The sequence below is a fragment of the Corvus hawaiiensis genome, chromosome 1, assembly GCF_020740725.1.
Source record: "Corvus hawaiiensis isolate bCorHaw1 chromosome 1, bCorHaw1.pri.cur, whole genome shotgun sequence".
NCBI lineage: Eukaryota > Metazoa > Chordata > Aves > Passeriformes > Corvidae > Corvus > Corvus hawaiiensis.
In genome coordinates, this window is record NC_063213.1 from 8480040 (window position 1) to 8495151 (window position 15112).

The 15112-nt window shown below is 40.1% G+C and overlaps 1 protein-coding gene across 3 annotated transcripts in view; it reads right to left on the reverse strand.

Annotated features, from left to right (window-relative positions):
• Positions 1–5933: 5933 nt before the first annotated feature.
• LMBR1 (limb development membrane protein 1) overlaps positions 5934–15112 on the reverse strand; it is a 69461-nt gene continuing 60282 nt past the window's right edge. For all 3 annotated transcript variants that reach the window (XM_048326082.1, XM_048326170.1, XM_048326252.1), the window contains one exon: positions 5934–13457. In XM_048326082.1, coding sequence (XP_048182039.1) covers positions 13375–13457 — 83 coding nt within the window. In that variant the 3' untranslated portion in view covers positions 5934–13374. The remainder of the gene's footprint in view (positions 13458–15112) is intronic.

Consider the following 15112-nt stretch of genomic DNA (forward strand, 5'->3'; position numbering starts at 1 on the left):
ATATCAGCTCTCTCCCTTTTCATTTATTCCTTCTAATTCATATGAAACAGGCAGCACTGGAGTCACTCAGTTGTTTTGTCAGTCTGTTCATTCCATCCTCTTTAGAATCTAAAAGTAAGGAAAATAATTAAAATATTTAATTTTACGACCTGCATTTTGCCTAGCCCAACAATACTGGACTTCTTGTGAGGCTCTGTATCCTTTTTTTTTTTTTGATAAATCAAAGTGATCTATTTTCCTATAAAATTAAATGAAGGGGGTACGATAAGGGGAGAAATAAATAAATCCATAAACAATCATAACTCCTTTTGTTGTTGTTCTCTCACTGAACTGGGTACTTCCACTCCACGGCTTTGCCCCTCTCTGACTTCTGCTCAGATGCAAATCAGACTGTAATAAATTAGGGTGACCCCATACAAATAAAGCAGAGTCAAGCATTCTGCAGTGACCCTGCTTTGCCTTCCAGCACACAGCTGCTGCTGCAGAGTCCTGGGCAAGCCTCAGGCTCTCCTTTGCCAGCTTCCAGTCTTCCCTCACTTTAGTCACAGCCAGCTCAGATCAGCTTTTCAGGAACAAAAACTGCTCAGCAATAACTAAACCGTCCCTCAGGGAGTGAGAGGAGACAAGGTCCAGCCCAGGGTCACCAAGAGCCTGGTTCAGAGAGCAGAGCCACATCACCAGCTGTGTCAGTGCTGCTGGTATGTGCAGCCAGGAATATCCTCTCACCCAAGCTGCAAGCTAAAACAGTGCTAAGTTTAGACCAATACTTAAATCGTTTGGTTTGGGTTTTTTAAATAATCACTTTGGTTAAACAGAAGAGTGCTTGCAGAAAAAGGCTTATTACTGTCTGACATCATTTCTCACACGTACACAGCTGTATCCTATTGGAGAGCTTTGGAGGCATGAACCCACTCTTGCCCTATTCTGCACTTCTGTATGATAGTGACACTGTACCCTACATGTGACCTGGCAGACTGGTGACACAAAACTGGTACTGCTGTACAGTGGCAGGATGGGGAGGAAATCCTGTTCTCAGCTGCAACACTGAGACAGATTGCTGGTTGCTTTGCTGCCTTTGGAACCAATGTAAAATCCTTCCCTGTAGCAGAGAAAAAGAATATGAAGGTGACTGAAGAACACTGATGTTACACTCAAAAGTGCTCAAGCCCTTAAGTTTGGAATAAATTAATCTGTTGGCAGATTGTGACTGTCCTCAAGAAGCATGACTGGAACAGACAACAGCAATACTTAGATTTTTCTCCTGTTTGAAAGTCTGGGGAGGCAGATGGGTGCTTCTTTCCCAAGAAGGCTGTCAGTTTCCCATGGGCCCAAGATACCATGCTAAGCTATGAAACAAGGTCTCAGCAACAGGAGGTTGAAGAAGGCTCCTAAATATGCTAAAAGCTGCAGCTGAATGTCGTTGGTTAAAATTTCTCTCACTGAACTTCAGATGGCTACAGCTGCAAATCACCAAGCTACCTCCCCTGGGCCAGCTTTAGGGCCTCTGTCTTTGGTGCCTGGCTGCCTACATTTCACCCCATAGTTACAAAAGCCATGGGAAGGTCTTCCTTCAACACAGCACCCACATCGAGGCCTCAGTAGTAGGAATTCATTCTCACATGTAACACTTCAGGATTTCACAGGGAACAATATGGGCACCACTTTTCCACCTTCTATTAAGAATAAATTTATAAAGTCTTCTCATAACAATTAGCTGGGTTTGAATCAATTCAGTACAAGTAATGACTAAAGGATATACACTTATTTTTCTTAGTGGCTTTCAAGTGGGAACTGTAGATGAGTTTTCCTGCTGTTCACTCTTACACTTTTAAGTGTTGGTTAATGAAAACAGTACAGAAAGTTTTCACAAGGAGCTATCCACTTCCAGACACTAAAAAGCTTTTCTAAAATAAAATTTGCTTCTCAAAATTGAACTGTGCTTTTAAAAGGTCACTCCCTAAACATCAGCATAATCAAATGGCGTCACAATAGCAAAAAAAAACCCAACTATTTTTTAATAACCCTGCCCCCTCTGGAAGGATCACAAAGGTTAAATGTCAAGTTCCATATGCTTAAATAAATATCACAAAATAAAAAAAAAGTTCTGAAATATTAGTACTATGAAAGACACATATTGCTTATTTCAGGGTGCTACAGTAGCCCTTATTATACCTGGCATTAAAATTTTTAATAATCTAGATCAAAGGAGATAAGAAAGGTCACTGAAACCAAAGTAGGCTACTTTTAGCACTCCTATACACAGAGAGCAGGGTGTTGCTTCAGCATGTTAGGTAGTGAATTTCTTTGATCCCACCTATAAATGTCACTCTATATGTCATTTAATTGTGGTATAGCCTTTTATTGGTGCAATTAAATCTTTTCTAATGCATTACATTATCTCCAGCCCTGCTAAAAATCCTGCCATTGTTTAGGAAGCGAGGTAAGTCATTGTGAAATGATGCAGTTGACTTTAGTTTCTTCCTCCCCCCTCCACATGATTTCTCCCAACGATTTTAATTTAAATCTCACCAAACAGTATAATGGTCCTGGAATTTGTTTAGTCGTTTGACTTCCTTTATCACACAGAGATGGTAAACATTCTGTTGCTAACCTGAAGTGGCTCCAAGCAGCAAAACTAGGAGGATATTAAACCAGTAAAAGCTTATCAACTGATTCATTGATATGCTGTAAATTCCAGGCTTTTCATTTTACTTTTGAGGGTTGCCATAAGTCAACACATTAGTAAGCAATTTGCTGACACTGGATCACTTAAAAAGGCTTCCCCATGGACAAAGTTCACCTCGGTGCTTTGTTTCATCGTTTCATTTTATCATAGTCTTGTGCTGCTGTACAGATGACTGATGCAGCTTTGCATACCGATGGGGGATTTCACAGAGTCACTTTATGCCACTCTGTTCAAGCTTTAGGAAGTCACAGACATAAAACATACAGGGCATGGTGTTTTCAGAAATAAATTCAATTGCTCTGTTTCACTCATTCTAGGCTAAAAAAGGTTTTTCAGTATTATGCTTTAAAGCAGAGCAGGATTTCATATTTAAATCCTAGAACGTGCCAACAATAACAAATTACTCAAAATGCTGATATCCTTTCTGTTCACATTCATAGTTTACACTGATTTAGAAAAATTTCTGGGCTAAATTTCAGTTAGGCTTTTTTTTCTTCCCAACCTTAGACTTTATTTACTGATTGATGGATACGAGTTGGGTCAGGTCATACTACAGAAAATCCAGGAGCAGCTCAAAGCAGATAGTATCTTAGCAGTAGAGGAACTTCATAGATCGCTGTCTTATGCAGGAGAAGAGTTTTCCTCTTTATTTTTACAGTTCCAGCTCAAGGAGGCTCACTTGCTTACAAAACCAGGTCAGGTCTGGTCAAGTCTGATACCACTATAAATGAAGACCAAGCATAACTCAGGGCCAGAAGTGTTTTCAAATGGATCAATAGGTACTTGATGGTGAACAGAAACCACAAATTATGGAAGAGTTGGGTGTCATCTCACCTTGTTCCTCCTGAAGCCAGCTTTTAATATGAAATCAGTAAGGGCAGTTAAAATTGCAATGTAGAGATTCAGTTCTAGAACCCAGCTAACAACAGTTAGGTACAACTTACTATGGTTGTTATTGATTAAATACATAAACACATTAAAATATTAAAGACAGAAGCAGCACTTCATGAGTCATTCAGAGAGCACACGGTGTCACCGATCAGGATTGTCTGAAGACCACAAAGTAAATATTGGAGGAGGCCTGTGGTGGGACTCTTGTTTATTTGTTTTTTGTTTTACACATACCACTGAAGGTCACCGTGAACGCCTGTGTGGGAGAGACTGAGATGTTTCTTGACTGAGCAGTGATGAGGGGAGGCACCAGGTTCCCCACCTGCTCTTTGCTACACAGAATTCCCTCACAGAGTACAGGAGGGGCTGCTGCTTTTCCCATCACTTTGGAATTTAAATACATACACAATACAAGGGCTCTCAGGGAACTTCTTTCTGTTATGTTAAATTACTAAATCAGCATTTACTAACAAGGAAACTAATCCAATTTCTACTGACAAATGGATACAGCCTTTCAATATCCTGTTGTGTTAGAGATCATTTCAATATCCTGTTGTGTTAGGGAACAAAGTAAGTCATAGCAGTTCTCAGCAGTGAATCAGACCATAGAATAAAAAGAATACATGAGATCTTGTTAGCAGCAAATTTAGGAAATTCAAGTTTATATGAATTCTTAGTGAGTTTTCCACATCATCTCTGTGAGATTTTTGTGGGATTTGGGCTCTTGATTTCTCTGGGTCTAAAAAAGTTCAATTTAAATATTCTGATATATGCTAGGAAGGGTCACTTTTGCAGTTGGAAGGGAGCACGTGTGCTGGTAGAGAAAAGCTACCAAAAGTGAAATGAAACAATAGGAAAGTGTTCAGGTGCCATGAGGCTGTCTGACCTTGAGCTCAACCCTTCTGCCACCTCACCTCTCACTTCCCAAGACACACTCCCTGAAAAAATGGCTCCTTCTTTTCCTATCAGATTTTCATTCACAGGAAATGCACAGAGAGAAAGGCTCATGTTGCCTGGTCATGGTACAGCTGTCAAAACACCCCTTAGAAGTGCTGCAAGCATTTATGGGCAGAGACACACAGACAAGTCTAAGACTTGTGCGAGTCCTTGCAGAGCTTTCAGACACTGGGATGCATCGGGAGGAAGTGGCCACAGTGAGCTGGGATTGCATTCAAGATTATTAAATTCAAGAAAAGCAATCATTTTAGGTATTTATTTTGTTGAGCCCATGTGGGAGCATCTTCAGATATGAAGATGAGATTGCGCAGGCCTACAGGCAGAAACATATTTAAGGCAGTAAAAAGGCATAAAAATATATTCTGAGGACAACACCTGAGATGCCTCTTCTGTCACTGTCTGTCAAAAAAAAAAAACAACCCAAAACAACCAACCAAACCAAAAACAAAGTACTGAAGACGATGTAGTGCCACAGCTCAGGCTTGGAGGTTTCTGCATCCACTTGAGCTCTGCATTTCCAAAAATATATGGGCATCCCCACAGACAGCAAAAAGGATGATGAGAGACCTCCATAAAACCATTGAGGGAATTGGGGGTCACCTCATATCAAAAATAAAGGGAAATGTAACCTTTCAGGTGTGGAAAAAGCTGGTGCAAGCAGAATGGCTTGTTTGACTATGGACGTTTGGGAACAAAATTAAAGTTTAAAGCATGGGAAGGGCCCTTTACATTTGACATTTATGAAATCTTGGACAATTAAACACTGGAATATAATGCCTAAAGACAGCACAGCAATCACATCACAGATAGCCCCTGCCAGGCTGGTTAAATACCAGGAATAGCACAGCTATGTTTGATCCTGTGCAGCTGGATGGATCAGACATCTCCAGGTCCCTTCCAGCCACGTGATTCTTGAACTTTAAAAACAGCCTAAACTCTCCTGTGAAATGGAATTTAAAGTCTGAAGCTGTTTAAGTTACAGACACCTTTGGAAGAAACATGGTGGTCAGGGGTTTAAGATACAAAAATTGCCCTTCAGTCAAACTATTAAGGGATTGAAAATTACTTACAAATTACATAATGAGCATACTCTGCTATAAACAATCCCCACTGGCCTAAAGCAGAGGGTTCAAATTAACTGCACACCTGTCTTAAAACACAGAGCTGTGATGCCTCTGAATGTGCAGGAATCTCCATCATATTCCCTACCTCAGCTATTTTAGAAATGCAGCCATTTGAGAACCTCAAAAGCAGGTTAAATTGGGAGGAGGAAGGAAGAAGAGAGGAAGAAGAGAGAGGAACACAACTATTCATACCAACTACTGACATGATAATTTAGAATGATACAGATTCTTATTTTTTCATTGCTTAGAATCAAAAAAGACACAAAACTCTGCTATAAATCACACTTTACCTTTATTGAAAACACAGTAAAAAAAAATTTTCCTATAAAACATTCAGTGTAACATTTCAAACAAAGGAGAAAAACATAATACCACTGCTTTCCACAAAACAAAAAAAATCAGCCTATCTAAGGCAGCAGATATATTCACTTATTTTTGTAACACAACAAAATAACCACAACAGAAAACATTATAAATCGTAATTCTGGATGACCTAAAATGAACCAGGAAGGGTTTGGTGGGGAGAAGGTATCTACCCAAAAATTGTTGTGATTAAATTAACACTCAAAGCACAGTTTTTCGTTGTGTTATACCGTGGTCAGATACATCCATGTGAAAGCAAAGCCAGTTGCTCAAGACTGTGGAGTTTAGAAAGCCTAAAGCACAAATCAGACCAAGAGGGGACCACCAGTTCCATTCAGCACCTCCCAGCCTCACACAGTTTAGATTGTGCACAATTTATAACTTTTTTTTGTAAACTGTGGTATTAACCAGTAACACTGCAGTGAAAAACCTGGATGTGCACAGTGAAGGCACCTGCTGGCCATCACCATAGCCCAGCCAGCAGCAGCAACTGCCACGGAAACGCCAGCTCAGAATTGTGTTTTCATGGTCAAGCCCACCAAGCCCACATGAACCCAGTTCCACGTGACAGGGACCAGGGTGCCAACAGCACCCCGAGAACATCCTCAGTCTCCTCACTGGGAATTTAAAAGACAAAATTTAGTGGAGACAAGAGCAACATGTGATTTCTATTTAGGTAATGCAGGGCTGGGTCCCAAACCCAGAGGAAACGAAATGCACCCTTTTTTTGTGTACATGTGCTTCATACACACACATCCCCCCCTCAAGATTTCAAATCCCATGACCCAAATGTATCTTCTTTTTAAAGCAACAGAAGTCACACCAAATTAGGCAAAAATACTTTGAAACCTACCTTTAAGAAAGTAAAAGTGACTTTTTTTGTTATATAAAGCCAAGGAGGAGAAAGTACTCACAGAGATTTTGTGACTCTAGGAATTTTGGTCCAGAATGCAAAAACTCATGGTTAGGGGGAAAAGGGAAATCATGCACCAGCTAATTTTCTTCTTAAGCATTTTAACACACCCACTGAATCCACTGCACAGGTATCACCACCATGACACTTCTCTGAATGATCAATCACACGGGGAGAGAAGGCCCAAAGCATGCTCATACACATGAAATACAAAAATCCAGAGAACAGGTGAAGAGCCTCACCTCAGCACCTCACAAAGCCTGATCCTGATGGGAACATGAGAGCTACACACTGCTGCCCCGATGTGTGTCCACCTCCCACTGAGGGAGGCAGCGAGAGCTGAGGTCTCTCTCTGTACGTCCCACAGCAGATGACCAGTGGAGCAGTTCCACAACAGGAGCCACCCTGCAGTGACAACCACCCCACGGGCTCCCAGTGGCCACACCAGCTCATTCCCCTCACTCAGAAGTGGGGCTGTACCCTCACACCACTGGAAGCTAAAAGCACAAATATATGCAATGACTAGACCCTCTCACTCCTAATTCAAAATGACTTGAGCTTTTGGTAATTTGTTAGAGGACCCTCTAGTGACAGGACTGCTTAAATGGAATCTAGTGCTAAAAAATGAACTAATAAAAGTGAACATTTCTGTAGTGGAAGAACAGTTCTAACTGGGGAATATCTCTGTACAGGCTACATGGGAAAAGAAATCCATTAAAAACAAAGCAAGTGCCCCAGTACTTCAATAGCTGGTATCTATGGAAGCAGGGAATAGATGAGGAATGCAAAATAAAGACCTGTTCAGGAAAGGAGCTTCATCCAGTGATGCCGACTATAAAACTTAATATACTGGGGGGGCAGGGAGAAAAGCAACAGCAACACTTGGGGTTAGTGATCAACAAACATTTAGAAACAGCATACCAAAGTGCTCAAGTAGGTACATATCAACATTCAGATACCTAAAAGCCTTTAAGAATTTGGATTTCCTAATTTCTATGTTTATGTAAGGCCTTCATACAGATACAGCTTTTAAACAGCTTGGAATTCGGTATGTCAAGAATATCAGCATTTACAGGATATTTCTCATACTATCTCTTTGACTGTTTGGAGTCACCTTCTCTATTTGGTAAAACATTTAATGCTTTCTATATTTAAAAAAAAATTATGAGCAATAAGTGAAACTAAAAAAGTTACTGATACAGTATGGTAATTAACACAAAACTAGCAAGCATCCTCAGGTTTCTGTTAGCAAGACAGAGATACCTTCAGGAGTTCACAGGCTTCTATAAAGTCCAAGATACTGTTTCACTGTGAATCACGAAAGATGTTCTAAGAACTTATTAAGTTCTTTTCAGCATCCGTGAATTACTGGTTTAGAGAACATACAATTGACATTTGCATACTAATGATACACATTTCTTCTTTCTCTTTGAAAGAAGAGTTTTAGGTGCTTCATTTGTGAAATATTCCAAAAGCCTTCCATTGAAGTTGCCTTCTGGTATGTTTTCTTACCGTGCATAAATCAAATCTATGCACATTCTTCTGCTATTTCATGTTCTGTCTATCTCAAGAAGAGTAGCTGTTCTTAACACAAAGGCCACTGAGAATGACCTGAAAACACTAAAAAGGGAAGCAAACCAAGAGGTTGGGTATCTCCAAGAATCAAGGCCAGATTTAGAAAAAAAAAGCTCCATCAGTCCCTGAATTCCATGCAATATATTTTCAGCAATCTGGAATTTTAAAGACCAACTAGAAAAATAATAAAAGAATCCAAGCAGGTGAGCTCCATGTCATTTCCATCAGCCACCACCCTTACCCAATTATTGGGCACAGTGGGGACTCTGAAGTCCCATCTGGGGTTGATTCCCCACAAGCTACGTTCTCCTTCCTAGGATTCTGACCAATATTGTTGGGCTTTAAGTGTTCAAGTGCAGCTTGCAGGAGACCCTCTCTGGCTGTGGCGTGGAGGGACACAGTTCCTCTCAGAACCATGCAGCCCTTGAGACAGCAAAAAGCCAATTAAACACAGAACAGCTGCACAGTCATGTACAGACAGAAGATCCTGAACCACCTGAAGCCCTAACAAAACAGCTGAAAGTGCCAAGCTCCAGTTCCTGAACACCTCAGCTATCACCTGGAAACCCCAGGAGTCTGCAATTCCCACCAATTCCCACAGCTCAGCACCTGAACTGTGTGTGGCAGAGGGACACACCACAGGCTCATCTCTCACCCTGATCACAGGAAGGAACATCACAGCTTCATACAACAGAGACTGTGTCTACCTTGCCTAATGTCAGGGCAGGGGGCAAGGTAGAAAAGGGGGCAGAAGTTGTATCAGCATGTGGGTGGTGGCTGTGGGCTTAGCTGGTTCTCACTGACTGGGATGAATTCAAAAGCAGCATTTTTGTAAAGCTCAAATCCTGACAATGTGACTGAAAAAACCTGCCAGCTTACCAAGAGCAAATTCAGTGTTCATGGATTGGGGAGGGAACTCAGTGTAGGCAATATCGTCTCAACTCAGCACTAAAATCACAACAAAAATCCTAACACTAGGAGGTAGGGAATCTCATTTCATTAAAGCAATTAAAGTTTTACAGTTCACAACAACACTTTTTTAAACAAAACTAAGCACATTTCTTTTTGAAGAGGTTTTTCATGTGGCCTTAGCGTCCTGTCTCTGTTTAGATTATTTCACCTTGATTTAAAAAAATGCTATTTTCAAGATCAGAGAATTGTTTAACAGGATTTAGGATGTTTTCTTGTATTTTAGATGCTAGTCCACTAAGGGTAAGGCTCAGCTGCTGTACATACACCACCACCCCCCTCCTGGAAGAGGAAGAAGAGATGCGAAATAACCTAGAACGTGTTTCGAGTTCAAGGAAAGCCACATGCAGGAAGAGGCCAATTGCTTTGTTTCTACCTTATTCCTTTCTAATTTAGACTATAAATTCTTTAAGAAAAGGGCCATCATGTCTTCACTACACAGCACTAGGCACATGTGAGCACCTCAAATAGCATCAGCTGCTGCACAGACTGACGAGCGAGTGGCAGAGACATGGTGGGATAGACAGGGGCTGCAGCCCCTTGGCACCCATCACTCCTGGTGCCACAGGGGAGGACATGGCACTCCTGGGGACACAGGGGAGGATGTGTCCCCCAGGATCTGCTCCCACGTTCATCCTGCCAAGCACTTGCTGCAGGAGCTCCTCTCCACTGGTGCTCCAGGTGATATTTGGGAACCAGACAAGGAAAACAACTCGTCAAATCTTTTAATTTCTATGACACTACAACAGTCAACAGGGTCAAAGGTATTGGAGGAACAGGGCCAAAGATAAACATCACATTACAGACAAAGCTTCCTATGAATGCAAAACTGTTACTTGTACAGTAACCAATACTATTATTTTTTAGCTTAAAGTGATAAGCATGTGTGCTTTATGCTTAGAAATCCTACAAATATTACAGTTCCACCATTGCATTTAATATTGTGCTACCAACATGGAAAAAAGCCAAAAAACGGCTAACTTAAAACACTCAGTTTGCATCTATTTTTTGGTCTTATGTGGTATCTAGTTGAAGATGGAAGCATTGATGTGCTTTTTGCCTCATAAGAAGTGAGGCAGATGTTAATGTTACTAAGATCAGTTGTATATACCTTGAAGGTATAGACCACCTGACTCTACATGAGTCAAAATACTAGGAATGTATTGTCAATATCCATTAATGAATTACCAGTTGCTTGTACTTAAGTGACCATATGCTTCTGTGGAAAGTATACAGTGACCTGTATCCTGCATGCAGTTACAAAGCTTTGCATAAGCATGTCATTTTCAAGGCCAAAGGCTTATTTTAATGCGGACAGCGTCACAATATCAGCAGTTGATTTTAAAACAAAACACTGTCAGTAGTTGCAAAGGGTAGTTCTGAATTTCTCACCCACCCTGGAAACCACACAGCACCTCAACCATCCCACAGAATCCAGTGTAAAGTCTTCCCTAACACAGCCTTAACCCATACACCTGCCTGCAGAATCCAGCAGAAGGGGTGGGGACAGTCAAGGCTGTAACATTTGTTTTGAAAAAGGGATTTAAAGCCTTGCCTGGAGCTTGGGTGCTTCTTGTCAGGAACTGCCCCTGCTCAGTTGAAGTAATTGCCCAACCCACTTGCAGAAGCCACACACACATTACAATCCACCTTATTCTGTGTTCTTGGGTCACTGATGCCAGGACAAATATCTCTCCAAAGGCACGAAGGGCATGACCTATGCTGGTTCACACTCCTAGGTTTATTCCTAATATTAATTTCTTCAGCTTCTATTAACTGTCTTAGCATTGTAATAGAAATATTTCTATAAAGCTAACTGGCCTCACATACCACAATTCACCAGTCCCATTAAGACATGAGCACAATTTTGGTCATACAATGACTTGCATGAAAAAGTGGACACATTTCACCAGTTTTTAACTATGATGCCAATACATAAGGCTACAAGCTCTGAGAATACCTGAATGATGCCCCTAATAATATATCTCCCAATATTTTAAATATGAGCTCATTTTAGAACAACTTTTAATTATAGCTCCCTGTTACTGGTTGCAGAACTTTGACTCACATAAAGATTTCTCACTAAAGTGTCAGCATTAAACAAGAAAAAAGATGCTTGTAAATCTTAGTGAAATCAAGCAATTTTACTTCTTCTTCCAAGACTTGATACAACACATCAATAGTCAGTTCAATAAACCTTGTATTTATACTAATCACACACACACAAAAAAAGTAACTCTCTAGCATCATATTTACTACAGAAATATTTACATTATGCCCCAGTTCAAGTCAGAAAAGGCAGCTGCAAAAAAGGTAAATCCTCATGTGTACTGGAGCTTGATTTTTGAAGCACTTTAGGGGAAAAAAAACAAGCAGACATTCACACACACAGCAATAAGGTCTACAGCCCAGAGCAGTCATCTCAGGAAAACAGCCAAAGAGTTTCTGACACAAGGTTTACCTTATTTTGGAACCCCACCAGAGAGCAAGCTGTCACCAAATAATATAAGACCTCAAACTACAGACAGGCAGTTTTACACAAATGGGAAATAAACAGGAACATTTTCTGGCTCCCTACATGACAGACACTCACTGAAGGTGTCCCCATTCCAGTCTGTTTGAAGATTACTTGTGGCCAAGCAGTACAAAAGTGCTACCAGATTTTGAATACTTACTTGGTTATTTTTCTTTACTATAAACTCCTGAAAGGACTCCTAAGGCTGCAGGAAATGCTACAAGAAAGGACATTACCACCCACTGATGTCATCCTGAATCTAAGGCCTCTGAGCAGTTAAACTGTAACACTGCAGAAATTCAAACTACCAAGACTGAACACACAGGTTTTACTTACCAAACCACCTACATCATCTCTATAACCTTAGAATTTAATTTACGGTATCTACACATATAGGCCTATATACATGTTCATGTGTACATTAAAAAACAGGCTAGTGACAGATAACTGGATTGTGCCACTGAACAGAAATCCTGGTAACTGAAGTATAAATTCAGAGAAATTTACTTCAAATTAAAGATTGTAGAAAACTGCAACTGCAGCCTGTGCTCCTTGCATTGATTCCAGGTACTGCTTACCCACAGTAGTTCATCAACAATTTCACAGGGGGTACTGGGTAGGGTAAGGGACCTCCACGGCACAACAGCTCACAGAACTGTAAGAGCTGTGACAGGGGGTCTACACAGCTTTTTACAAAGCATACTAGGCTCAGATTTAACACTGAAGTTAATCTTCATCTTGGACTTCCGTAACACATTGTTTGACCATCAGTAAAGCAACCTGGCATTTGGAACTAAGGACAGAGAGCTGAAAACGCTGCCTTCCGAGACAGATCTGTGACACAGCCTACTGCATCCAGCACCGAGGGAACTGTGATCTCTACTGTCATTTTTAACTCACTCTCAGTAGAACTGTTTATCTTCTGTCAAGGATACCTACTCCAGGTACTTTACATTTCCAGTAAGGGTCATGTTGGCCTTCAAGTGTATGTTTTCTTCTTTTTTTTTTTTAACCAAGTCCCAAAGTTATTCTTCATAGCTGTGTTTGTATAACACAGGAGGTACTGTGCATTCAAATGGTAGCAAGTTTAAAAATAAAGATGTGAGACTTTAAACAAATAAAAAGGAATGCATTTTTCTCTTCAGCTTCCAGTCTTCAAGGCACCTCCTGCATTAACTTACTGGGAAATAAACAAGCAGACCAAAAGTTCACTGGAAAGAGAAGAACCTGACACACATAACTTCCTCAGAAGCACACAGCATCAAAATGAGACAAGGCTCGACCCAAACTAATAACTAAAAGCAATATAAAAATGCTGATGAGATGACAGGAATGCCATGAGGTTGATGTTTTCAGCTCTGTTGACTGCAGGTGACTGTTATCACAGTGTTTTCTGATGGCCATTTGCAGAAGGCTTTGTCTCCGAGTCTCTTGGATTGTTTGATAGATTAAGTTTATCTAGTCCTGCAAAACATTACAGAATAAGAAAAAACTAAGACTCCCCCTTGTTTCATGCACACAGGTATTCAAAAGAACACAAACAATCCAAATTCTACTTTGGGATTGTGGACTTCACATTTGCTGAAGACCACAACTGATGTTCTATCTCCTGTAAGAATTGCTTCTGGGAAATTCCCTCGGTGTTGTTTAAGTGAGAAAAGCCCATTACAGTGGACAAGCATGGAAGCCAGAGAATCCTAACTTCCCATTGCTTAAATCACAGACTCAGATGTTAAGAACCAAGAGAGACTTGCAATAATTTACCCTGTTGCCTACAAAGACCTAAATAATTACCTAAAATATTTCTTTTAAATTACAGCATCTTCTTGTAAATCAACCATTGCTGATCTTAATGTCATTGGTGATGACCAGATCACTTCTCTAAACTATTTATATGTCTAATTACATTTTTAGGACTATACTATTACTGATTTATCTCTGTTTCCAGCCATTTGTTCTTATTGCACAATTCTCTATTTTGAGTGCTAATTCCTCACATCATGCCCCAGGGAAGCAGTTAAATTACTCTCTTTTTTTGTTATTTTGGGGGTGAGGAAGATGAGGAAAGACGGCAAATTTAGCCATATTTTATTCAAAAGAGGCATGATGTCAGTCCTTCCTTGCTTGCTACAGTTTCTCTCTGAAGTCTCCTATCAAGTCTCTAAAATTAAGGATCAAAACTGAAGAGTTTCTTATTCATTTAGTGTAGACTACACTGAATGTTTTACTTAAGTGCCACGATGTACAAAGTTAAATTTCTTCCATTGTTGGAACTGGAATTCCAAAATTTACTGCACTACCAAAAAACTAAAATCGCCTTAATGATGTCTTATTTGTAATTCTGTGAATTTTTTGGTCATAGGCCAATTTTGGTTCTCATTCTTTGAGTTCCATGGGACAGTTTTTAACAGACACCTTTTGTTATGTACAGCACTGAAAACAAACACAATTGTGTCAGGAACCTACACATTTCAGGGTTTGTAACTCCCTGCTTGTGTCAAACCCAGTGACCACTACCCTACTGTGCCTGCGTTTTGAAATTTGTTAATCTGCCTTCAATATTTATGATTCTTTATTCAACATTATCTTTCTAATTATTTTACAGTAATCTTAACCTAATTTCCCACCAGCAGAGGTGCTCTCTGGGAAGTGACTGGATTTTTCTGCATCACAACTCTGAAAGCAGTGAAAACTAACATGAGTAACTTCTAGATGATGCAAACTGAATCCTCAGTTACCTTTAGTCCTCTCAATTTAAGTAAATACTACTCTGGGGATCTAAAGAGATAGGAGCTTTCCTAATTAGTAAAGATAAGATGAAGCAACAACAATAAAAAAAACCCCAACATTTTATCCTCTAAGTATCAAATGTGTTTCAATCCTTTCTTCTATAGTCAAGAAATATCAATGCAAAATTTGATCAAACTTTTGATTGTATCAGGTAGAGGTTTTACTCAACCAGTTACTAAGGTTCCGTACATTGCATACAAAGATTTTCTGAATAGATGCTCAAAAAAAAGCATGACAACAAAGCAGTTAAGATCTCTGCTAGCTATTTTTAGGGAACTAATAAGTTGCTTTAAACAAAAAAGAAAAAAGCCAACCCATACACAAGGTGA